The sequence below is a fragment of the Haemorhous mexicanus genome, chromosome 9 (assembly GCF_027477595.1).
Source record: "Haemorhous mexicanus isolate bHaeMex1 chromosome 9, bHaeMex1.pri, whole genome shotgun sequence".
Taxonomy (NCBI): Eukaryota; Metazoa; Chordata; class Aves; order Passeriformes; family Fringillidae; genus Haemorhous; species Haemorhous mexicanus.
The window spans coordinates 23,543,559-23,570,439 of record NC_082349.1 but is presented as its reverse complement, the minus strand read 5'-3'; the positions used below and the strand labels follow the sequence as shown (position 1 = coordinate 23,570,439).

General features: G+C 39.4%; 1 protein-coding gene across 1 annotated transcript in view; it reads left to right on the top strand.

The window, feature by feature from the left end:
- CDC73 (cell division cycle 73) overlaps nucleotides 1-26,881 on the top strand; it is a 102,347-nt gene that overhangs the window by 21,335 nt on the left and 54,131 nt on the right. The window contains exons 9-10 of the mRNA XM_059854487.1: nucleotides 159-237; nucleotides 9,297-9,361. Coding sequence (XP_059710470.1) covers nucleotides 159-237; nucleotides 9,297-9,361 — 144 coding nt within the window. The remainder of the gene's footprint in view (nucleotides 1-158; nucleotides 238-9,296; nucleotides 9,362-26,881) is intronic.

Below are 26,881 nucleotides of genomic sequence, written 5' to 3'. Positions count from 1 at the left end.
ATTGGATGGAAACATCAGAAGTTTTCAAATGCATTGAAACTCCTACGAAAAGGAACTGCTTTTATACTCTTGAGTAGTTCTAAGTAGCTCTTCATGAAATTCAAAAACCATCAGATACTTTTTAGTATGTTTTACAAATGTTGTTTAACCTGTTTTAGGATCCCACTTTACGAAATAAGCAACCTATTCCAGCTGCCTACAACAGATATGATCAGGAAAGATTTAAAGGCAAAGAGGGTAAGTTGATTGTAATGCATTTTTCAAAATTAAAAAAAAAGTAATTGAGAACTGAAACTGACCAGTCACCAAGTTCATATTAGGGGAATTTCCCTGCTATTATTACACAAACCTATGAAAAGACAAAAAAAGAGCTGTAACTATGCCTAAAGATAGCTTTCCAAGTAATAAACCCCAAAAGTATTGTTTTGTAGAAATTATTTCTGTCTCTTAGGAAGCAGACTGAAAGCTTAAAACCAGAACTTCTTGGGGGGAAAAAAAAAATTGTTTGGGGAGGGTCCTATGCAATTACTGAAAAATCACAAGTGCAAGTGGATAACTGTCAGGTGCATAACATGTAACAGGTTCCCTCTCCTCAAACAATCACAGTTACTCTAAAAGTTGCCTCCAGTAATTCCAAATAAATGTTATCTAGTTGTATCTATTTAAATTAAAAAAGAAACTGGTAACAGCAGTGCAAAACACAAGCACCCTCCTGCAGAGCAGATGGAAACAATATACGATATTGAAGAAGTCTCACCAGTTTTAAAAGATGGTGAACATTGAACTTGAGTGATGATTTGTCTTTCTAATGCAATTTTTCTCCTGTCCCCATTGCTTTTTTTATTTTGTTTTTAGCACAAGTTCAGTTACTTCACTTCTGTGTCTTGCTGTGGTTTTATTTTGCAATCTTGTGTTTGTTGTGCTTGGATGGTTTTGTGCTTCTTGCAGAAGGTCATGCAAATTTTGTTACATTTCTGAATTGCTTCTTCCTCCTGTGTGATTCTGAGAATATGGTGTTGGGGTTTCACTTGGTGCTGAAATGGGATTGACTGGACTGCAGCAATTTTTCCAGTTGAAAGATTCTTTTGTGATGAGGCCATATTCTACCTGCCTAAAAAAAAAAAAACCTCACTGTCACACTCCATTCCAGAGAGTGTTTTTCTGCCTTAACTTTCTGGTTACTTATATTTGGTGTAGTCACACAAAGTTAATTTTGTATTTCAGGTTTCTAGGGATATTTAAAGAAATACATAGGTTAAGAATATCTAGTTAGCTAAGTGTAGGCTAGCACTGAAAATAAAAATGAGGTGTTGGAAAGAAGGTATTTTAAACATGAGGTTGACTTATGAAAGGTATTGGTACATCACTTATGGAAGTTACGGAGAATTAGTAATTAACATCTGCATTTCTTGGGAGAGGACCGAGAGACATTTGAGATCTTCTTTGGCTTCAAATTAACTTCAGAAAACAGCAGAGATCTCATTTACTTCTAGGGTATTCTATTGTAAAAATATTACCTTTTAAATTGTAGTCTAACTGGAGCTCTGAGTACAGATGGTTTTCCTGTCGTAATTAGGCATTAATGCACAGATCATGTCATTTGCTTAAAACTGAATGATGCACATCACTTACATCTCTGTCACAAGTGAGCTCATTCCTTATGGGATTTTTAATTCAGTTGTGCTCAAAATGAAGCCATGGCTCCCAAATATTCAGTGTAGAAGTGAGGCTGCAAGTCATCAATTACAATAAATAAGGGGTTTCTTTTTCATTAAACTCTGTTTTTTACAATAAGTCGAGTAAGAACTTGGAATTACATTTTTTATGGACAGGTTGCAGTATTGGGACTTCGGGGAAAGAATTCTGGAGGAAAAGAAAGATAATTAAGTTCAAAGGGTAATAACTTGCAGTCTTTATGCCATTGTATCCATGTTTATTTGGTGATGGTGGATAACACCTATGATAAAGCTGAATCTTGGAGATTTCTTCCATTCTGAAGGGTTTCCATACCTTGCCCTCTCTGGCTGCCTGTGTTGGCTACAAACAGTGGAAGGCAGGATAGTGTGGTACTTAAAACAATGGGCACAGTGCTGGGCTTGGCTAAAGAGTGAGCCAAAGCCCAAGGACAATGTCTCTAGGCTTTGTTCTTTGTGTCTCCCCTGTTTGCTCTTTCCTCAGAGGTATTGAAAACCTAGGAAGGGTTCACAGTAGTCCTCTTCTAGTTGCAGCAGGATTGTGGCACATTGCCTATATTCAGTTTTGTATGATACGAGAGTATTTAAAGGTTAGGCAGCAAAGAGGTGAACTGTTTTTCTTTGAATATTTTTGGGCTTTAATAGAGTTTTTCCATTAGCTGTCTTGTCCTTAGCATAAGGAATTCAAAGCTTGTAGAGCTAGGAGAGTAAATTTAGGAATTTAAACATACATTAAGTAAACTGTTGAGTTGCAGCCAAATTTCTCTGCTTCTTGAGGTGGATCATTATTTCTGATGCAATGTATCAGGATGCCTCTCTGGTAGACTAACTTAAAATTTTCCTGCCAGATGGGACATGCTTTGCTGCTAGAGTGGTTTAAGAGTCAGTGTGAGGGGGTGGTGATTGTGCTGCTCTTGAAGAGCAAGCAGTGAGTTCCAGGTGCACTCAGTGGAACTGCTCAGCAGCCCAGGGTCAGGGCTTGGTCACCTTTTGTCCAGGGGGGCCTTGTTCCTGCAGCTTTGGTCAGGCAGGACAGAGGAACCTTTCCTTTGACATCCTTCAAGTCCTGTGATGCATTAGAATGTTGTTAGCAGTGGGAATTGCACATCCTGGATGTTTCCACATGGAAAGTGGAAGAGCACATTGCCTGACAGTGCACCCATCCTGCCCAGCTGCTCAAATGTTTTGGAGGTGAGGAGGTGAAAGTGGCTTGCAGTCACCTTCCTTGGGTGCTGCTTCTTTGCTGTTGCTTGGGTTTCTTCCATGCTGGCAGTTAGTGATGGTATTTTCTCTTCAACAGCACAGAGCTACATCCTGTGCTAAACTTCCTCTTTTTACCTTGCTAGTCCTCTTCCTTTCCTTTGTATTACTTACTTGAGTGATTTTTATTTTGTACTTTATTAATGAGCATCTTTAAAACTGGAGGAATTTTTCCAAACTGCAGTTTGTCATGCCTTCTTGAGCAACATAATTTTAAAATCTTGTTCAGGATTTAAAAATCCTATGCTCAAATGCCATTTGATACTTTGGGAGCTTGTTTTGTGTTCTCTCTTGTGTGCCTTAATGTTTGATATTTAAATACACATTATTTTTATACGTGTTTTGGATGTTATTCTGTCTTTTCCCCCCATTTTCTTGGGTAGCTTTACCTCAGAAGATTTTTTTCAATGTTTGCTCTGTAATTTCCAAGAGTGCAGTAGTGCTGGCATGGCAGTCTTGCAGATGTAACATTTTTGTGACCCACATCTCTCAGTATGGATGGCAAAGTCAAGTTTCCCTGTGCTGCTCCAAGGTCTTAAAGGCTTATTCCAGGAGTGTTCCTGTTGTTCTCAAAGTTTCAGCATAGTAGCAGCCATTTGTTACTACTCCCCCCAAAGCAAAACAAAAAACCCCCAAGACCTCCAGCTATATTCAGTCCTACTCAGGGTAAATCAGAGAGTCTTGCTGTGTGATTTCAGCCCATAATGGTGAAAAGAATATTCCTGACTGTGTTCAAATGTTTCCTTCAGGAAAGTTTGCCGTTGACTTCATGCTATTGTCATCTTATATTTTATTTATAACTGGATTTTATTTATATTATATTTATATTTTATTTATAACTTTACTGGATTTTCAGACACAGCTGCCATTTTCCAGAAGTTTGTCAGTCCTAAGTGCTAAGCCCAGGGAACAGAGGACTGTGAAATTATTATATTTGAGGTGACTCTGGACCATAACATTTTGTTTCTCTCTCATACACATTGTTAAGAAAGTTTCTTTATAAGACATTTCTCATTATAAGTTATTTTATTTTAAATTGTGTGATATCCTTTTACACAGGGAGAGTAGAATTGGTAGCAGGAGATAAAAGGTTCTGAAGTTTTACTGGTCAGACTTGGTTTGACTGGTTAAACTTTAATTCATTGCATTCGCTTTAAGATTCATATGATTCTTATTTTTCCCCTAACAGACTGTATGTGCAAGAGATGCACATTTGGAAAAAGAATGTGATCTTTGTGTATTTTCTGGCTTGGTGTGACCAACTAGTTTAAAAACTTCTAGCACTGCACCTTCACTTCTGTGCTGGAAAATACACATAAATTGCTTTTATAATACACAAAAATTGCTGTGAGAAACGGAAGATGTTGCTGTTAATTACTGGTAAGATTATTACAGAGCTGTTATATATGAACTGCACAGAGAATTTGTAAAGTAATCAGTGTAGCTTGGAAATTTAGATGTGAAACTTTCTGGTTAGGATACAGTACTGTAAAGGAGTACTCAGTAAACTCTCATGCAGAGTGACATTTGGTGTCAGGGATTAAATTACTGGGGCTGTGAAGTGGGGTAGTGAATCATTTCCAGGCAGTATGCAGAGTGTTGCTATCTGGGGCTTGAAGAGTATACAGCTGAAAAAAGAAGTGGTTATTCAGTCTTATTCATCCACAATTCAAACCAAGGCTTTAACTTGAGCTCTTCAGTGTCTGAGACATGCTGCTTTGTTCTGTTTTTCTTTCCCTTGACTTCCTTCCAGAAATTGTTGAGTCTTTTTCAAGCTTTTATTCTTTTGGTAATGTATCAGAGCTCAAGTTTGTAGCTGGATTGGATGACTGGAGCTGCAGAAGGTGCAGAATCAAAGTGCAGGGTGACCTAGATGGATGTGGAGCAGTGGCTTTAAGCAAATGCAAGGCACCCTGAGCATTAATATTATATGCAAGGAAACGGAAAATGCACCCAAATGCTCCTTCAGAATATCATCAGTCCAAAAAGCTGATGCATTAGGGTGCCTATTTTAATTTCCAGGTCTAATTATTTTAAATAAGGAAAAGCATTCAGACTGATGCATGGGGATGCTAGAAAGGTAACTTGGGATAAACTACACTGGAAATGTTTATGGTTCTTTTACCAGTCTTGGGGTTATGGAACTGAGAAACTGTGACCATAATACATGCAATGACTGAAAAAGAAAAAAACCTGTGGTGATAGGTTATGTTTTTAAGGCATTAGAGTTGTTTATTTAGTTCTAGTTATTGTGTTTACATCTCAAGATGTAGTTTTAAGGCATATGTTGATGTTGGTGTTTTTAACAATGCATATATTTCTAAAATTGATTCTATTTGGCAGACAAAAGGCTGCAGTACAGTTTTTCATGACAAAGTTATTGTTGGGCTTTGCTTGCTTTCTTTAGTCCTTAGTGTTAGACCTGTGATTGAAGCATTTAATATGGACTGCTCTTTGCCTAAAGGAAATATGTGTCACAACTTTGTAGTAATCATATTGAAAATTCCCAGTGTGTACAAGACCCTCAATAAGTTTTTTAATAGTTGTTCTGAATCTAATTCCAAGCTTAAAAACAAGGGTCCAAAGTCTTACCATCATGGTACCTTTATTTATGAGGCTCTTTTCTCTTAAATACCCTTTTCTTAGTCGATGGTTTATCATTTTAACTGCTTCTATTACCAAGTGAAGCTGGGATTTTGAAGCAGGAGTTATAAACTAATTCTTGGCCAAGTGTTACCATGTCAGCTCACTGCTGGTGCATGACTCAGCAGCACAGGTTGCAGCGGCTTTGGGAGGGGGTGGAGAAGCTTTTGTGTTCCTGGAGGGTGTGGCACAGCGTTTGTGCTGATGAGTGCTGGGGGCATGGCCCGGGGTCTCTCTCTTCTGCTCCTCTTCACTGTGGCCCCTGGTTCCTCTTGTGTGCCAGGTGTGCTTTTGAGCAGCCGTATCAGGGTCAGAGCCTGGCCTTGGAGAATAGCCTGGTCCTTGAATATCTTTTACAGCATTAACCTGGCTGACACCCTCAGCAATTTTTGAAGTGGGAATGAAGCTGGAAGTGTGGAGTCCCTGACCTGGAAACATTTGTTTCCTACTTTGCCCAGGCTGTGCACAGTGAGTGGAGCTGAGGGTGCTGCTGGATGTGCCCAAGTGTACAAACTACTGAGACCTACAGAAATGGTACAGACATGCAAGGGGCAGGGCTGGTGCTTCTGGCAGTGTTCATTTCTGTAAGGGAAGTGATTGGCTGACAGGTACAATACCACATGGTGTGTGTGAGAGGATTGAATCAATAAAGCTGTGTTCTGACAAATGTGTCACTGCTGTTCCTGCTTCAGGGGGGTTGCTATCCCCCTCAAGAAGCTGGAGATGCTAAACTCTACTGCACCAGTTGCTGGAGAGTTTGAGGCAGGAAGCTGGAGAGCTGGTGGGCAGTGTGGGAGGTGGTTTCTTCTCTGGTCCCACCCTAGTGCAGCCAGCAGAGCATGGGCCCTGCAGTAGCTCTGGTAGAGGCTGCAGTAACTGTTAGCAGGAATGTGGGTGGGTACCTACACTGACCATGTCTTAGATTTGAATTGGTGCACAAAGCTCCTGTGCCATCATTTGCTAATTATCAGAACTGTTTTATTTGCTACCTGAGTAGCTTCTAGTACTGGGGCCCCTGTGTAGCTGCTGGGAACATTCATCATGCAGGGAGCTGGGGTTTGCTGGAGGCAACAAGTGGCTCTTCATCCAAGTTACTGACTTGTGCTAGAAGGCAGGGTCGGGACCAGGCTGGGAGCAGGAAGCTGATGAGTGCCAGTTTTGTGGTTTGTGCCTCCCGTGGCTCATTAAATGAACCAGGACAGATTTTATGAGAGACTTGAGAAGACTTCTGCAAAGTATGAAACCAGTGGCAGTTGAGCAGAGATTTTTTTTCCCTGCCAGGTGCCTCTCTCCCCTTTGATTTAGTTTCTGACTGTGCTTCTGGCTCTGTGGGCCTTTGTTCCCTTTTCACTGCTGATGGAGACAGGGAACAAACATAGAGAGATAATTACAAAGTCAGGATTTGTGCTGAGAGGAAAGAAGCCACAGCAGGCCAGGCACAACAGAGCATGGTGCTGTGCTGGTCTTCCTATGGGGTATCTGTATTCTTTGCATAGAATATCTACTAAAATAGTTGGAAATGCTCTGTGTCACAGGCATGAGGAACCCATAATAGGTTAGTCTGGAAAGGACAAAGGCTCTTCTGGTGGTGATGTTCTGAAATTCACAAACAACTGTCAGCCTACATTAGACACCTCTTATTTACATCACTCCAAGTCAGCAAAAACATCCCTTCAACTTGGGGAGCTCTACCAAGTATTCTACAAGGCTCCAGGCACCACCTGAAATATTAACATGCTCCCTGCCCTGCAGCAGTGACCTATATAGTCACAGAGCAGCCTGTTCTCCATGGAAGTGTTTGTGCAGTCACATCTTGACTAGTCAAGTTCAGTGGTGTGACCTCTGAGCCAAGACTCAAGACTCAAGGCATAGTTATAGCTTGGGGTTGGGGGGAAAGGTGGGAATGCCTATCAGTTTCTATAGGGAAGCAGTATCAATTTATATAGGGAGGCTGTATAAATTGACTGCATTTTTTTTTTTTTTAGTAGGAAGGACTGTGTTCGTGTGTGTCTGTACCTGCATTTTACTTTCTCAGAATTCTATCTGTAGATCAGAAATGTTAATCTGGCAGAAAGGGAGAAGTGAAGCTGAGGAAGAGCTGGAACTGAGGGCACTGTAAAACGAAACATGGTCAGTGATATGGGGCACCTTGACTTGGTAGTGGTGGCAGGTCTGGCATAGCTGAGGGAGTGAGGGGGAAAAGGTGAAAGCCCAAACTGTTCAGTAAATAGATAGCTGTCGCTGTGGTGAGAGGAGTATGATAAGTTCCAAACTCTGCAGTATCTTTTTATAGGCGCTGGAGAGTTCTTAAATCTGGGAAACTTTTTGGCCTCCTTTCCTTTGAGTGCCTGATGATCTTCCTCATCTAAGGAAGAAAGGATGAGCAGGCACAGATGCTTCCCACATCATGTGAATTGCTTTCAAGGTTGTCTGGGTTTCAGTTTAAGTTAATTTACTCGTGATGAGAGCAAGGAGCTCTAACGGTTTTGAAAATTCAATATTTTTCTTGGACTTTTTTTAGATTCGGGTAGGAGCCATGCTTTGGTTCTGCCTTATTTCTATGTCTATCATGATTTTGGGCTGGTGCACAAAATGAAGGGGGTGAAAGAAATGACAAAAACATACCAGTTCCAAGTAGCTGTTTCTGCACAGTATCAATTACCTTTACCCAAGTCTAACTGAAATAGCCCAGAATTGCTTAGATCCAGACAAATGCTTGTTTATCATGGTTAGAGTGGTGATTATCATGCCATTTGAGGTAGAAATTTTTGGATGGTTGTGTGATGGGATCAGTTGATGGTAGATGCATGAGGCTAGGGAATTTACCAAAGGAAAAAGGTTTTTCTTGTGAGTCCTGGTGGCCCTATTCAGGAGCTTACTTTGATCTGAAATCACTGAGAACAGGGGGACAGGGAAGGAGTCTTAAAAAGCAAATAGGCTGCTGACAGCAGGTTTAGTCATTGGGCAGTTGCAGGCTTCTGGCACTTAGCATAAATTCCATCTAATTAAAACTAATTAAAAAAACCCACCCCAAGAATGCCCCTTTTTATAACCTTTAGTCTGGTATTGTGCATTTATGCAGATTCTGTCCTTGTATCATATGACAATGACAGTGTTACTCTTCAGCACTCCAGAAGTGAATGTACCAAGTGAAATGGCCACACTTTTCTAGTTGCCATGTAAATGGGTTTCTTAGGTGTATTTTTCCATTAATACAGGTTGAATACATTGCATTATAATGTATTCTGGGAATATGAAAGGGACTTCTCCATCTTGGAGTGAGGAGAATTTCTGAGACCACATGCAGGTTGTAACATATTCTCACAAAGATTTAGGTTTATAGCCTTTCTCTGAAGTGCTTCCCATTATTCCATGCAGCAGGAAAAGTACTATTTATAAGCTACTCAGGTAGCAAATGAACCAATTCTGATAATTAGCAAATAATGGCATAGTAGCTTTCTGTACTAATTCAAGTATAAGACCTGTTAAATGGTTAGGGAAAGCAGCAATACCAAACTGACCTCTGGCTCAAGAAGGCAGATTTCCTACACAGGTTTTGTACTGGGAACTGAAGCTAAACCAGCACCCCAGCAGGATGTGTTCTTTGACAAAAGAACTCCAGAGAGATTCAGTGATGTCCATTTAGACAAGACACTGCTGTGTTCACAAGGATTTACAGAAGCTTCTTTCTCTTGGCAGAAACGGAAGGCTTCAAGATTGACACCATGGGCACCTACCACGGGATGACTCTGAAGTCTGTGACGGTGAGTGGGAAGGCTTGGCTCAAATATGTTTTATGGACATGATTGTAAACAGAGATACAATATATGTTTGGAGATAGAGACAGCTTGTCCTCCTGGCCTAGGCTCTGGAAGGTCACTTAGACTGAGTAACAGTTGGTGAAAGTTCTTGTCTGTGTAAAGGCAAAATGTGTTTTGTTTGGTCTTCATGTTCTAGAGGTCTGTGCCCCAGGGATTTCTTTGTCTACAGTAGAAAGGTGTGCTGGGAAGGCTTCTTGAGGTGCAGCCTTTTTCTGTTATACTTAACATACCCAGGTTTTTGCTGACCTTAGGTGTGTCTGGAAAAGACATAAGTGATCATAATCAAAAGTGGTAAAACTATACTTAGAAAATGGAAGTAATGAACCCAGGTTTTGGAGTATTGCTCTGTTTCCCACTCTGCATTTAATAAAGTCATTTTTTTTGGTGGTGGAGGAGTTAGACCTCAGCATTACTGTTAAAACTTTGTAGCTTGGTGAGATGGACTTCTATTGTATGGCTGTACAGTGCTGTCAGTGGGAATTGAAGCATTCACAGATGAGAAAGAGAGACCCTCAAAGAGATTGCCTTATCTTTCTTTGGCCAATGTTGGTCTGCTTTTGTGCAAGTGGGTTGAATGCTCTCAGATAAATGCTGTTTTGATCTGAAGGCAAGTATGACAGATGCTAGAAAACTGCTGTAGTGCCCTCATTAAGGTGTTTGCCAGCTGCATACCTGTGTAAATGTGATGAATAGACAGCACTAAACACTCTCCTAAACCATGCACTACTTCCAGTTTGCCCTTCTCATTTGAACATAAAATAGGATCATAAGGAGAAATTTCAGAAAAACTTTCAAAGGTTTTTTTGTTTGATAGAAGTCCTTTCCCAAATCTTTCATTCCCAACTCCTTGTGACTTAGGATAATGTAAAAGAAAATGGAAGGGAATATTTAATGGAAGAATCTACTTAGCAGTAAATAGCGTAATTTCTAGAGGAATTCAGAAATTGACTGGATGAAGAAAGAATAATCTGTTATGTCTGAAGATTTGTTCTCAAACTTTGCATGAATTTTGGGCTGCTTTATGCGGATCTAAAGTGGTGTTGTACCAAACCCAGGTTTCCATGGGATATCATACCTGCTTCTAGGGTTAGGGATTTAAAATGGGTTAATAAATAGGTTCTGTTTAAATTGCTCTGTGGGGAGGAAAAAGAAAGAGGAAAGAGAAAAGCAAGATTATAGTAAAGCAGGAATGTTGAAATGTTATAAGCTTAAAAGTGTAAAATCTGTAAAAGTGAAGGGATGCACATTAACTCTAAAAATTATATGGTTTTTTAAAAATCATAAAATAAGTAAGGTTTTTTGTTCTAGGAATCCTACCTCATGCATTGAGCATACTGCCTAGGGTTTTGAGGTTGTTAAACTATCCTTGTTGGTTTCTCCCATTTAGGAAGGAAATATAATAGATATTAAATGACAAGTAAACCTTTTTTAAACATAAATCAGAATTTTTTGAAATAACTGTTTAAGAGTGCACGACTGCACATAAAGCATCATCTGGTGTCATGAGAAATATTAAAACTCCATCTGTTACTCAGCTTTTGTTTAAGAAAGAACTGGTGAGGGATTTTTGGAGCATTATTTTCCAGACTATTAAAAAGGTGCCCTCAATATTTAGCTCATTCATAAATTCCAGTGACATCCTGGCTTTGTGTTTCACATGGGGGAGAAATAAATCTGTTAAATATGTTCATGTGTTGTCTAAACTTTGTCATAGTGATGGACCACTCAGTTCAAACCTTTTATGTCAGATCATATTTTTGTGGAGAATAGTTAATCTCCTGCCATGAAGCTATGAAACTATAAAACTTGGCAAGTTTCATATTTTGCTTTTACTCAAGTTTTTGGTTTTTTTTTTTTTTTTTTGTGGTTAGTTTATATTTTTTTATGCTAGACAAAATTTGGGAGGAAATGAGAAAGGAATTGCTTCCCCTAGGTGTTTAATGGGAAAGTACATTATACTCATTGGCTAAATCACAGGAATATGGAGGATAGCATTGGAATTCATTCACCTGCATGATCTCATTGATGTCTTCATACTGTTGGTATAATTCCTATAGGAGCTCATCCAGCATTTCAAAGGAATTCAGAGTTCTAGGTAGCTCTTGGTTAGAGGTTCTCTTCAAACTTCAGACCTCTGATTTCCAGACAGATGTTCACGTTTGAAAGCTTCTTTTTTATACCATTGTTCTCCTTGACATGATGGCTCCTCCATTTTTCCTGTGGTGTTTGCTTCCATTAATGTATTTCTGGAGTGTGGTCAGATTCCCTTAAAACTTACAGTTCTTACCTCCAGTGTAAAGTGATCCGCTGTTGGGAGTTGCCCACCTGCTTCTTATACAAAATTTGTAAAAGGTTTTTTTTGGTTTGTGTTATATTCCCTACACTTGCACTCTGCCTTGCTGTAATTCTGTCTAAATTATTTTAATGAAATGTGCAGAATTTGTTTTGTGTTTGTTCTTGCTGAAATGTGAGCTGTCCTAGATGCTTGTTCTTTTTAACAGCAAAACAAAAACTTCTTCATCTTGACTGCTTTCTTTTCATCAGTGATGTTGGAAACTTTCTTAGCTTTCAGAATTGGTGCCAGAGCAGATGGTGGATGGTGGGCTTTTTCTGAAGTAATGTCAGCTAAAATAACTTGTGCTGCTGGCAGTTCTTCCCTGTAACAGGGTTTTTGCTTGATTGGCACACTACCTCTTAGGAAGAACTGACTTATTTATTGAATTTTTATTGTGAAGGCATGATCTCATTATTCTGGACCTGGAATTGTTTATAGCAAGGCATTTTCCTCAGAAAGATTTTTTAAAAATATTTTTTTCCTTATTTTAATACCTGTGGCACCTTCTGTTTGCCTGGATTGATGATGTTTTGGAAAATTAGTAAGTAAGCTAGTGGTGGTAGCTCTTGCTGCTTGTTCCCCAGCAGTTCAGGTAGCAAACTATTCAGCATGACTTTCCAAAACCTGCAGGTCCCCCTGCAGGCTTCACTTCCAAGCATAATCCCCTGTGTAGCAGAACAACTTCTGTTTTTTATCCAGGTTTGGTGTTTGAGGTGGATCAATCTTCGGAAGAGAAGTGTGTTTGTATTTCTGGGTGTGAGGTGATGCTTAAGCTGATATTCTGAAGATTGTTTGTTACTTGTGTAAATTTGACATATCTGGGGCTTTAGCTTCCTGCTGTTCTGAAGGGTAATGTTAGCTTGGAGGCCAGTGTCATCTGCTGGAAGCCTAGAAGGTGGCTCTCACTTTTTACATACAATGAAATGGAGTTTTGGACTATTCATTTCTGTAACTAGGATATGTGGAACATTGCACTGCTAGTGTAGCTCAAGATGGAAAGATCAGAACAGACCAGTTAGCTGCCCCTAGAGCAGGATAGGAACAAGTTGCCTGTACTGTGAGCACCTGATAAAGCTGGCTGTGAGCACCTGATAAAGCGAAACTCTTCCAAGCTGAGGGCATTCTTTGTATTGACTGTGTGCCCTTGTAAATAATATTTGTTTATCCATTACAGTAATAGTCATGGTGATGCTGGTTTTACTCATCTTTGTGCTTTTATCCTTGGGCTCTCATGGCTTTAATATGAAAGAAAGAAATAGCATGAAAGGCTGTGGAGTTGTGTAGGGTGATTTCCTCTGAGTTCGGAGTGCCCTGGCTGGTCAGGAGCTGTGATTCAGGATTCAGCTGAAACTTGTGTCCAAGTGAACAAGAACTGCATAGCACTACCATGGGCCCTTGTAGCAATTATTTTGTGTGCTGGAAAAATCTCCTGTTTTCAACTTGGGGTTTCTTTTAGCATTCCAGGCTGCTGAAGCTTGGGAGCTTCTTTTGTCTTTGGTTTTTGCTGCTAGCAGTGGAATGTGTCAGTGATCATCTGCACTCCTAAGCAGGCAGAACTACTGTTGGCATCTTCCTCTTCCTGTTCAGTGAACAGGTAGGTGCAAGAGCTCCTGTAGGACTGAGCTGATGGCCTTCCCAGGGAGTCTGGAGCTACACCTGGATGATCAGTATAGCTAGTGAGGACTTCACTGGAGGCACTTCACTTATAACAAACTCAAATGCAAATTTCTGTGGTGTATTCAAACTTTGTAAGTAAGAAATTCTATGTAAATTTTCAGGGCTTCTGAGTTGAGTGATATTTTTCCTCCAATCTGACAAAAGTAACATCCCTCTTAGCATTGTATGCTGCCAGGCTTTACAGCAGTCTCTGGGTAAAGTGCCCTGAGTAAACATATGAGAATATCAATAATTAAAGAAAATGCACTACATTTCAGTCACAACAAATACATTTCATAATCCTAGCAGAAACCAAGTAATTGAAAAGGAGTCCCTATGTAAACCACAGTACAAGCAGGTCTAATTTCAGAAGAACTGGGGACTTGTTCAGCACGCCTAAGGTCAACAGCATTTTTCAGTCAGTATCAGATTTGGGCAATTAATTAATCAAAGGATTTTACTGTTATTGCCCTCAAAATCTTTTGAGTTGAGTATAACCTCTGTAGTTTTTTAAACTGAGAGTTTGTTTAACCACCTCTGGTGTATCTTTAAAGGAATAGTGTGTGGAATAAACAAACTGAATTACTAAATTATGGCACTTTACAGACTGAGCCACTGGGGAGGAAGTGGTTGGGGCAGAAACAATTAACATGGTGTGTGCATGTGTTTTGTATAAAAGACTTAAGAAAATTGATATTCTTCTGTGTGAGGAGGTAAATCCACAGGATCCTGTAATTGATGATGAGGAATTTGTGATTCAGTGCCAAAATTCAGAATGGCTGTTTAGAAGCATATGATGGAGTTGGACGTTGTCTCTGTGTTCAGATAAATAATGCTTTTAAAAAGAAATAAAAACTTAATACATCTTTAATATTAGAGATGGAAGAGAGATACCATCTTATCCACATCAGCAGTTTTCTGTGTCATGTCCTAATCTCATTAAAATGTTGGGGAACAGTGGGATTGAGGGAGGATTCAGCAAAACAATGGACTCTTTGAAATGTTTGAAACAGGCTCTAAAGTGCCACATAATTTTTGTGCAGCCTGTGCATAAGGTGGTCATTATTCCCCATGTGAGTGCAACAGCAGCCTGCCTACACCCCCCTTCCCTCTGCAGGCTGAGCAGCATTCTGTGAATTCTCTCTGTGCATCCTATTCATTTTTAACCAGCAAGAGGAGGTGAAGAAAACTGTAATAATATAAAATCATAAGGCTACATACATTTGCATGGAGGGCAGATGTTTTTCCTAGATGATACTTGAGGTAGATACTTGTTTTTATTGGGTTTGTAAACCATTTTCACCATAAGTATACTGCTCTGTTACTAATCCAGACAGACCCATGAGGTCCTTGGTCCATTAGGGTTAAGGGCCGGGACACGACCATGAACTCCAAAAATCTTTTAGCTGGAGAAATGGATGTTTCTCCTGAACAGCTTGCCAGCAACCTAACACTGCTGTGGGGTAGCAGACAAGAAGGCTTTGTGTGTCTGTATTACTCCAATGAGAGTGGATAAAATGCAACCAAGATCTATTACTGTATTTTATATTTAAGGCCCACACAACAGTTTCAGTGGTTGGCATTTCATTGCCTCAGTTGTGTTTCAAATATTAAATTTCTTTCCCTTAGAGTTTTAGTGTAAATAGTGAAGCTGATACAGACCAAGAAAAAAAATCACATACAAATGCTGCTTTCAAGAAAACGTGTTAGGTTGAACAATGGTGCTCTCGTTTTCTTTGGGATTGTAAGTTGTGTACATCTGTGCCAAGATATCTGACTGTTGTACTGCATTGCACAATAGAACTGCCTGGTTTGTTCCCTCTAATAGCTTTTCTTTTATGTTGGGGCTAAGAAATGCAAATTCAGCTAAAGACATGGATGAATAAAGGATGTATAATCAGTCATGCCTCGGGAAGGTAGGCATTGCTGTGTGGCACCAGTGTGCTGCTGAACAAGAGGGAGCAGGACCTGGAGCTGTGCAGCTTTGCCCCTGATCCAGTGCCTGGGTCACTGTTGTGTGTGCAGCTCAGCTGTGGCAGTGCCCTGTGTGCTCCTGGCACGGCTGGCAGGTCCTGAGAGGTTGGAATGGAGGAGTGCCAGACAGGGGAACCCAAAGCATTTCTGAGAATACATTCAATGAGAGCTTTAGACATCCAGGAAGCTTTACTTAAAAAGGCTTGAGAGCCTCAGGCATGCTTGGTATGAGCTCTGAGATGACCTCCTAGGCCTGTCTTGATCCCAAGCTGCATGACAGGAGTGTCTTAGCCAGCCCTAGGGGTATCCCCTGAGAAACTCATCTGCCATGCACACCGTGCACTAGGACTGGGATTCTTTATAAATGTTTCAGGAGTCACTCTCATTTGGAAACCTAATAAAACTGCCTAGGACACTTCATTTGTGCTTTTTGGGTTGGATGTCCACCTTTACTTGAGTCCTGTATAGGATTCTGCTCAGATTCGTTTGTGTTTCTCAGGTTTTTGGGTTTGTGTGTAATCAAAGTTTTATAGGGTGCTGCTCAGTGCTACCAACTGAACGTGAGCTGCAGATTTTTAAACTTTGTCCTAAGAGCTCTGAACAATCAGACATCATGCACTGCACAAGCTTATTTTAAACAACTGGGTCAATACCTTTCCTTCTACAAATTATCTCCAAACATCTCATGGATGTCTAACAGCTGCATCTTCACCTGGCAGTTCTGGGGAAGGAACAGCTCTGCTGATAGGTAGGGTTGTAATTTATTCCCACCTACTGAAGATGGTGTAAAGGTCTTGCAGACCCAGTGGAAATGAGCATGTGTCAGATGGGGGATCAAAAAATAATTCACTTTACCATACCTCCTTCTCCCTGCAGGTTATGGGTAGCCATCCTCTTGTCTTGCAATTAGAGTTTAAAGAAAGTTTTGAAGGTTTCTAGCACACTTTGCAACTCACAATACAGTAACTAAATCAGGAATATAATTAAAGAATTTAACCATCATCTGAGTAATTCATGTAACTGATGTGAGAACTGAGTCAAGATTTCCTTCTCTGGTCAGTTTTGGAGATTATAGCATTGTCATTAGGCCCTGTGGCACTTTGCTACTTAGTTGTTTGCTTGTCATAGAGTAAGGTAGAATTCATTATTTGTGAAACAAGTTTTCTGCTTTTTCTGCTTTGAGTACTTGCTTATATCTAACTTAGTGTCATAGTCATACCTTCTTCTGAGCTTGGAAAGTAGGGTAGCTTGTTACCTTAGCAATATCCATAGGAACTGCCTCAGAGCCCAGGCTCATGTACATCTCACTCATGCCATCTACTTCTACTTAGTTAAGCTAGAGCACACTCTCCTTTATGATTTGTTTATAATTATTTTTGTACATTCTGTGCTTAGTCCTTACTGTTGCCTTCTTTGAACACTCTTAAGGACTGTTGTTTCAATTTGTGGACTGTGTTCTGGTGTTGTTCTTTTAAAGGTCCACTTGCTTTCCTTTTTCTTGCAGTTGTAGGTCTATTTTGTTCTTTAATTGAGGTTTTTTCCCCTTCTGTTGAATTCTTTCAGTATGTGGCTGGGAGTGTGTGATACCAGAGGGTATCTCTATTTCAGTGTGGCAGATTTTGTTCACAGGTACAGAGTTATTACAGCAGTGTGGCTTGGGCAGGTGTTCTTCAGTTCTTCAGTCAGAATATCTAAGGCAAGGATCGTATTTTCTAAGTGCTTTAAACCTGCAGGGCTCAGAACTTAGGCAGAATTTGAGAGGCAAATGTTGATGGAATGCTGAGACAAGAGTTCTGGTTCTTGGTCCTTTGGGGGATGGATTATAAATGGTGTCACTGGGCACTATTTCCAGGTAGTGCAACATAACCAATGAGAAGATCAAGTTAGAATAGCAAAATAGAACAGATTTTTAAGCTTTTTTGGCAGCTCATTCTTGCACCATTTAAGAAAGAAATGGACTAAGAGTGACTATATTTAGGTCTTGAAATGTGTGAGATTTTAGTGTTCCATCTAAATCCAGGTAATCTGCCTGTGTCCTTTATGCAGCCACACTGTTGCTGTTGAATCCATGTCCTCACTTATAGGATGTCTGTAGGCAAAGTCCTGATTTACTCAGGTTTGCTCCTGGTGGCTCTGGATAAGTCTGTTCAGTCAGGCTTTCTTGTTAGATGAATGACTGTAAAGGCCATATAATGAACTCTGCATTAGTTATGGCTCACTCACCTGGCATTGGGGCAGCAGTGCTCATTCCTCCTGGAATGCACCTGTGACTGTGGGCTGCTGGGCTGCCATCTGGAGCTGGATTTGTGCTTGCACTGAGCAATATGCTAGTGCTGACACCACTCACATCACTGCTGCTGCAAGGGTGGGTCCTGGCTCTTTACTCATCTCAAACTCAGCTAAGCTGAGGGAGTTGAGGTGAGATGTGTGTATGCAAGTGCATGTAGGCAGGCACTGAATGATGCATTGGCTGGTTTAATTCTCATTCACCACTTTCTCTGTTGGCCCTCTTTGTTCCCAAAAGGCTTGTGGGATTTTCTGGAGATTTTTGGTTTGGGACTTTTCTAAGTAACACGAGCCTCATGCAAATATTTAACACTGAAGAAGGTGATCTGGTAAAAATAAATCTACTTCCTTACCTTTGTGAACCAATAAATGTGTAGCCTGAATGCAAATTTCTTGGAGAGACAAACATTTTTATTTTCTTTTAAAATGTAAAAAGCTAACCTTTTATCTATGCATCTGTAGCACTTAACTGTTTTAAATAATGAAGGCTTGTCCAACGTACTTAAAATGTCAAATTTATCTAAGGCAGTTGGTAAATTGAAAGAAATTTATAAATAACTATGAGAACAACTGTGTTTTTTACAAATATGTCATTTAATTAGCTGGCCTATTGTTATAAATGACCCAGACCCCAAGTGGGAATGAGTTACAGAAGTTTCATTGAGAACAAAAAAAATCAGCAAAGCAAAAGGGACAGTGCTGGGAGTGTGGCAAAATGCCTGAGGCTTGTGCTCAAAATGGTGTCTTCCCATTTTATCCCCCTGATATTTCATCAACTTTATGCAAGTTTACTTCTGGTTTTATGTAGTGTCACCCCATGTCACTCTTTTTGGCACCAATGTGGTTCCATCACTGTGGTTATCAGGGGCCTCATTCCATGAAGTTCTCCTCCTTCAGGTTGTGTCTCAGCAGTTTGGCTAGCAACAGTCTGTCCAAGGCAAACTCATGAACCCACACTGCAGCACACCAAACCATGCTGTCCTCATGAAAGCCAATTACACAACTAGGCTGTTGTAACAACATGAACCACTTTATAACATAAATTGTTATCTTAATATTGACAACATTATAATATCAATTCAGGTAATACTTTGTGAAATGCAATTCCCACTAACTTGTTCCTCACACCTATAAAACTGTTAGTTAGGCTTTATACAACATGAATATTAACAAAGCATGTTTTTATTTCATCTTACATTTCCATTGCATTTGGCACATTAAGGTTTAGGAAGTCCAACTATTCAGCTGGTTTGCTGCTTTTTTGCTGCTTTAAGAAACTTAGGATGTATTTTTGGAATTTAAATCTCTTCCTTTCTGTCTCTCCATGAAGATATATGAGTCAGTTTTGTGCATGAGCAACAGATATGCTTTTAAAATTCAGTTCAAGTGCGAAGGAAAATTTGGTGTGACTAAGCAAAGTGATGTAGTGATGTGATAAGTTTGCTTGTAGTTAACTGTCAGTCTACTGGCTGTAAATTCATAGTACTTCTAATTTAGAATATTGTTAAAAAGGTCTAGATTTCTTCAAGTGAGGTGGGTGTCTCCTCGTGCCCTCCCTTGGCCTGGAGGGAGGGAAGTGCAGCTGCTGAGTTACAGATGGGTGATTTTGGGTGGCTTGGTGCTGCTGTTTTGAGGAGACACAGAGAAAGCACTGCCTGCCTTTCACTCCCTGGGAGCAGTAATTCCAGGGTTTAATTTCCCTGGCCAGCAATTTTCATAAAAGTTGACAAAGGCAATAACTTTTCTCCAGGTTTTATTGAAATTGGGAGGTAGTTTGGAACCATACTGTGGGAGAAGGGAGAGAGTGTTACTGAAGCAGACTGTGAAGAGCTCTGTTTGCTCTGAGGTGGGGAAAAAACCAACTCTACTTTTGTTTTAGCATAGGAGACTTGAGGGTTGCTGCTATTATGCAGCACTGTCCATCAGCCCCACTTCCCAGTTACCTTTGCGTAAATCAGGCAAACAGATTTACATATAACTGAAATAAAAATGGAAAACAGTCATCATTAAAGCAGATAACCTGTCTGATTGTGTTTTATCATGGTTGCTAACTAACAAAAGACCTGTGGATGGAGAGGGCTTAATAATGTCTTAAGACAAGTATTTTGTAGCTAATAATACATAGAATATATTATCATATACAGAACATATGCAGCTACCTCATCTGGGTCTATAAAAGCCATTCTGTTTTAGGGTGATGATGTGTGCTGTAGCAAATAATGATTTTTATAGTAGCTTTCACATGTATAATTATGTCAAGAAAAAGCTTCCAAAAATATCTGGACATGAACAGCAGGTGAAATGTAGATTAAAGTAGTAAAATACATATTAAAATCCTAAATGGATTTTAATGCTGTATTAGAAATTAAAATCTAAAGGGAGTCTGAATTGCCTGGATGTTACATCTGATTTTAAAGGGTAGGTTTATAGCTGGCTCAGATTTCAGAGGTGAACTTTTAATAAGTAAATCAACTTTCTTGTTCATTGCTGAAATCTTTTGGAAAACTGTGTTTGCTGGTTTGTTACAGTTCCCATTCAGAATAATGCAAGTGCCTAATCAGGCAGTTTCTCACCTAAGGTGAGCTAAATATTTAATATGGGTAGCTTGCATTTGTGTGGTATTGTACTGCACAACAGAACCACAGATTCAATATGTCTCTTATATTCCTTCCCCTGGCAGGGCTCAGCAAGACTCTTAATGTCCTTTTATTTTCTTCTCTGGAAAGCTGCCTGCACGTGGCTTGTAATGCCAAACACTGAATTGTAAGCCTTTCAAATATCAATGTGGGTATTAGATAATTTTAAAGAATGAGTACCATAACAGTAATCCATATGCAGGGAACATTTTATAGGTGGAAATTTGCAGTACACAGAAAATATTTTCAACTATTATTTTATTGCTCCTTTATATGGAGCTGATAGAAATAGAATATAAAAGGTAATAAATACTCAACATCCTCCAGGTTAAGATCCAGAGTGAATTAAAGTTAAACACTAGGATAGTGTTCCTAATATTAGTATACTCATATCTGTGAAAGTTTTCAGTTATGAATAAAAATCATACCTTTAAGGAAATAGTATAACTTTTTCTGATGCTTCTCCTAAGTGGAATGGAAGTGATTGATTAACCTGACATTTAATCTTTGGCATGCTTCAGGGAGTTTCTGCCATATGTTGAGTAAAGTGGTGTTTCTTTAGTGAAGTCATATTAAACTATGGTAAAATGCATAGGAATGTACTGATACTTAATAAATGTGGCATAGCTAAAGAGTGCTCACAGCTTATGGTTTTTTCCTCTCTCCTCCCCTCCCTTTTTCTTTTTTTCTCCTTTAAACAAAAGACTGACTTTGGCTCAGATAGGCTTGGCCAGTTTTCTCTCCCATCACATTCCCCAGAAGGAAGCTAAATTAATTCTGTCCATAAGAAGATTAAAAGCTGATGGGGTGGGCAGATGTTTTATTTTCTCAGGGGTGAAGGAAGTAGCATGAGCTTCTCTGGCAAGTCTGAAGATAATGGTGGTGGGAGGGAATGTTTTGCTTCTAGTTAAATAGCAGAAAGGCTTTTATACCTTTCTGTAATACATTTCATGTGCTCTTTGACATTATCTTGCTGGAAAAATAAAGATGTGTTCTGGGTTTATGTATTGGTAGTTCATTTACTCAACACTGATTTGTAGTGAATCTGTTAACGCTTCAGGATAAATTTTGGTGTTGATGTGAATTTTATTTACTTTTTACTTCCTTGTTTTTCACTTTAAATGTTTAAAACTCAGAATTTTTTTACATTATTTATATCTCAGTTTATTTTTTGTAGTTTAGTTAGTTTTCAGTTCTTTTGCTTAATATTCTAGTATTTTTCTTTTCTGTTGATAAACCCCTGGCTGCAGTCTGGCTTATTCCTTATGACCAAGCTCTTGTAGGAGAAACTCGTGGTGGACCCTGTGTGCTTTCTAGCAGAATGCACAGAATTCTTTTCCTGGAATGAACTGATTCTTAACCCCTGAAGTCTCATCTCTCTGTGGTACCCTCTGGCCTGGTGCTGACCTGGGAGCTATTAAATAATTTTAAATGACAAGTTACTTCCTTTCTCATCTCTGGATCCTCCTGGATTCCAGGCTTGTTTGGGAATTTTGTGACAAATAAATAGGTTTCTGGAGGTGCCTTTGTGCTCACACAAAATACCAATAAAAAACCCAAAACTGTGTAAAGCTTTGGGGTGATAAAATCCCTCCCTGTGTCTGAAACATGACTGTTGTTCTTCCTGGTAGCCTCAGTGTCTCCGTCAGTGCCCTTCGGGGGCTGGAAGACTTTGTGGAAATTCCTCCCAGATTTCTGTTGTAGCTCCTGAACTCCCCAAAGCAGGATTTGTTTCAATGGGTTAAAATCTTAATTCATATTTCATTTGTAATGAAGCACATCAGGACTTTGCAGGGTGGAGCTATTGCCACCTGAACATGGCTGGGAGTCATTAGGAAGTTAAGAGGCTTCAATAATGGTCTGTGTTTTCCTGTTGAAGCAAGTACTTCATAGTTCTGCCATTCACAAATAACCTTTTCTCCTTAATACAATGGATGATGCAATCTAAAATGGCAATATACAAGTTTTCCTTAAGGCTATATCTAGATCAAGGCACTCAAGCAAATTAAAGCAAATTACCAAAGTGTTCAACATCAACATTCATAAGTTATAATGCATTAAATTGCCATTGGCTGGTGATGTCTTTAGGAATAAAATTAATTTAGTGAGCTGTATGTAGTTTGATTTCCTTGCTTTGCAGTGAGTGAAGGCCAATTTGCTTCTGCATTGGAAAACTCACATGGGAATTCAGTGCATTTAAATTAATATGTTTTGACTTCTCACCTTTCCTTCAATCTTGATAAGCCTTCAGATCTTTGTTCTCCCATTCAGTTTGGGAGCAGCTTCCCCAGACTGTCATACCTGATTGCTGCTCCTCTGCTTGCTGGGGTCCCATTCCCTAGTGCTGTGTGTAGCCTGCATGGGATTACAGCTGTGATCTGCACCAGGGCCACAAATAAAATTCACTTGCTGCTCTTCCCTGCAGGCGCTCACGGCTGGGTTATACAGAGCCAGGTCAGCATTTATTCACTAACCTGCAGAGCCTGCACAAGGAACAGTTCAGGATCCTCTTGATCTCATGGACATCCAGCAGGAAATTCAGTACCTTCTAACTTTTCCATAATGCACTTGTTCTGTGTGTATATAGAGAGAGAGTTAAAAAGTGTAAAGGTATTTTTAACTTTGGGGTTTATCTTGGTTGGCAAGCACAAGGGTAATTTGTTTTGCTTTCAGTTGTATGTTTGGGGTGTTTAAGTTGAGAAAGGAATAGGAAATTAAATTGCTGTGGATGCTTAATAGGCTGTTTATTTTTGGACATAGTCAGTGCTTTCACACTTTACCTCAATTATCATTACAGAAGAAAAACCACTTATTTCCAGTACTTAAACTGATGAATTGAAGCCTACCACTTAAAATTTGTCCACTTATTTACTTACATAAGCTCTTTAGGGCAGAATATTTTGTCTTTTAAGTGCTTGTCTTGCCTGTGTGTTTCCCCTGAAGTATGAGTTTGTGGGTTTTGCATCCTTTATCTCCCTGTTTAATAGAAAGAGATGTACTGTGCAATACTTACTCAAGGGTCTCAACTTCTAAAGTTTGTAATTACTGTTCATTATTCTAAAGGATTTCTACTGGGTTTTAAAAATAATTTCTATTTAATGCAGTTAGCAGCAGCAGAATAAATGTACGGATAACTTCTGCTCCCATTCTGCACATCTGGAGGATGGTACAGTCCTAGATTACAACATCCCTATAGTTGAATCTGTGTAGGTGAATTTGTCTTCTGCCCTTATATTTTTCAGTAAATGGGGAAACTTGGGTAATATTTTTGTGACCTGTTGGCTAAATTTTACTAACTACTTAGGGAGGGAGTATTGGTAATAACTGGTCCTAATCAACATTTATTTATACTTACTGTTTTTTTAAAAACAAATAATTTTGATTTGGTCTAATATCATCTGATGCCACTGTTAAGTAAAGAGTTGCTCTGCAATATATGATCAATTCTCTAAAGAACTAAATCTTATTAGTAAGCTTTGAAAATGTTCTATAGGAAATTCAGAAACTGTAGTTTGGTATTTATTAGAAAGAGGTTGGTGTCATCTCTGGAAGTCATTGGTTTTTAGGGAGTTAGTGTTCACTTGTTTAGAAGGACTAGTTAGAAATTTCGGTGAGAATGAATGTTTAATGTGTTTTTGAGGTGTTTGGGTGAGGAGGGAGATTGCTGTGGGGTTTGTATAGAAAATGCTTCGTTTTTCATATTGCATCTTGCTTCTAGTGGGTTACAGCATCTCTGATAACTTGAGAAAACCTCTAGCTGTGAAGAGATAGATGTAAAAGAGAAACAGGACAACAAGAAAAGAAAGCTTTATTGACAGTTGGAATTTTTTTTTTTTTGACTTCTTAAAATCCAGGGACAAACACCTTGTTATCTGTATTGGCCACTGAAACAAATGAAATGCCAAATGTTTTAGGTGGCTCTGGTGGGAGGCAGCCTTTTTTTTTTTCCTATGGCAACACATCTCATTGTCATCATTTTTCACTTCAAGTAACTGACAAAGCCAGTGTGAAATATGTTCAGCAAATATGTAAAGCTATTTTTGCCCAAGTCTTAAAGAGTCACCAAAAAAAAAAAAAAGGAACTTGTCCAGCACCTTGGGTTACACAGCTGAACATGATGAGGAGTTAGAAGGCCCATGTGAACCCAGTGAGGTTCAGCAAGGTGCACCTGGGTTAGGGCAGTCCCAGCCTGGGAGAAGGACTGCCGGGAAGGACTTGGGGGTTGTGGGGGATCAAAAGCTGGCCATGAGCCAGCAGCGTGCACTGACAGCCCAGAAGGTGAGCTGAATCCTGGGCCGTGTCAAAAGCAGGGTGGCCAGAGGTGAAGGGAGGGGATTGTTCCCTCGTGAGACCCCACGTGCAGTGCTCATGCAGCTCTGCAGTGCTCTGCACAGGACAGACATGGTGGGACTCTTAGAGCAGGTCCAGAGCAGGCCCTGAAGGTGCTTGTGGGGCTGGAGCTGCTCTGCTCCAGGACAGGCTGAGAGCTGCAGAGGAGAAGGCTCTGGGAGGACCCCATTGCAGCCTTCCTCAAAGAGGGTTTGTAGAAAAGAGGGAGAAGGGCACACAGTGATAGGACAAGGGAGAACAGTTTAAATAAACTAAGAGGAGAGATTCAGATTTCAGTTAAATGTCAGGAAGAACTTCTTCCCTGTGGAGGTGGTGGGGCACTGGAACAGGTTGCCCAGCTGTGGAAGAAGTGTGAATCCTTTGAGTGTCAGCATCTGTCCAACTGAAATTTATCTTACATTTAACCTGGATTCTATCTGTGTGTGCTGAAATGGCTGCACTTGGAACTGGAGCAGAAGAACTTTGCTGTGTTCCAGCCAGGATATGTCAGCATGGAATGCTTGCTGCAATTCCATTATTGTGAGAAAAAAGAAACAATGCTTAAAGCTCCTGAACATCTGTTGTGTCTTGAACATGCTATGATTTATCTGTTCCATGGGTAAATCGGGGTCTGATGAATTCAAGGAATATGTTGGTGCTTCAGGTGCTAATACTATAAGTCCAGGAGAATATTGTGATAAGAAATGGGGGAAAAACCACTGTATTCCATGTAAAATATTTACAATGAAAAAAAAAATTAATACAGGGTTCATAGGTGTTTATTTCTTACAGAATTGGAAGAAGTAAAACATAATACTTGACTGGTTGTCATAAGAAGTCTCACAGGCAAAACCAAAGTAGTCTTTCATAAAACTCTCAAATGATGGAATGTGTGCAGAAAATGCTACTTAACAAAAGTGTGCTCATGGGTGTTAGTTTTTTTAATGAATAGGAGGATGGGTAGGGAAGAAATGTCATTGTGTAGTTTATTCTAGTTTTTCCATTCCGCCCTGCTAGCGTGAAATTTGACAATAAATCATTCAAATTACTTAACTTCTTCTAGTAGAAAATATGGAAATGGTGGAAGGGAAAAAAGAAAATTAAAATGTTTGAGGGATCCAGGCAGTGCACTTGGTAATGACTAGGACAGCATTATATTTCATTCAAGCTTAGTGCCTCCAAACTATTGTCACAGGGCTGTCATTCCTTTATTAACATTAATGAAAGCTGGATATCTGAAGTTGTTTGCAGCATCCATTTCTCAGCTGAATTTTGGTTAGAAAAAAAAAAAAAATCATGCCCTTGATGGATGAAGCAAACAGATTTTCCTGGTTTTTTAAAAGGGGATATTTCACAGCTGGATAGTAGGCAGTAGTGATGACAGCTTTTAATTCAGAAAAATTTTTAATTTTTGTAGAGTAAAATAATTGTGATTATCATTCTTGCCTATTTTTTTTTTTATCATTTTGAGAATTCATGGAAAAGATTTGGTTTCTCAATTAATCTGGATAACTTCCAAAACAGTTAAATCATGTAAAATTTGATCAAATAATAAAAGCAAACTGCTTCATCAGGTTTTAAAAATCATTTCAGATTTGGAAGACAGAATTTTGTCATGGCATAATCAGAGGTATTATTGAAAATGCTATACTGTTGAAGATACATCTATATAAGAATAAGGTGATTTCTGGGGGTTTGCTGGATTTTGGCTGGTTTTTGCTTTTTCCCTTTGGTATACCTCACTGTGGGTACAGCATGAGCTTTGTAATTGGCTTTTTGAGCAATAGAGGTGTCAGTTGTTCTCTCAGCTATATGTGAGTTATTTACCTTTATTTTAGAGTCTTCAGTAACATTAAGAGCACCTCTGAATTGTCTCATTTCTTTATATTTTTGGGACATAAAAAGGTTATCCTTTTCTGCACTAAAAACCAGTCAATAAAAGACAACATTTTAGATTAGTTAAAGATGATAAAATGGGAAATGAGTTCTCTTCATTCAGAAGGCTGGATAATTGAGTTGAATTTTTATGGCACCAAAAATCCATGTCTAGGTGGACTTGGGAAGAATGCCTATGAAGGGACTGGCATTTGCATTAAGTAGCAGCACTAAATTTTTGACTGAATCACAGATGGTACTTTCCAGTCTTTCTTTTTTTGTTTTGTCATCTTGTATCAACCTGTATGTTAGGGCAAAACAGGTTTAAAATGTGACGTAAATTGATGCTTCTTTTGAAAGTGATGACAGTGA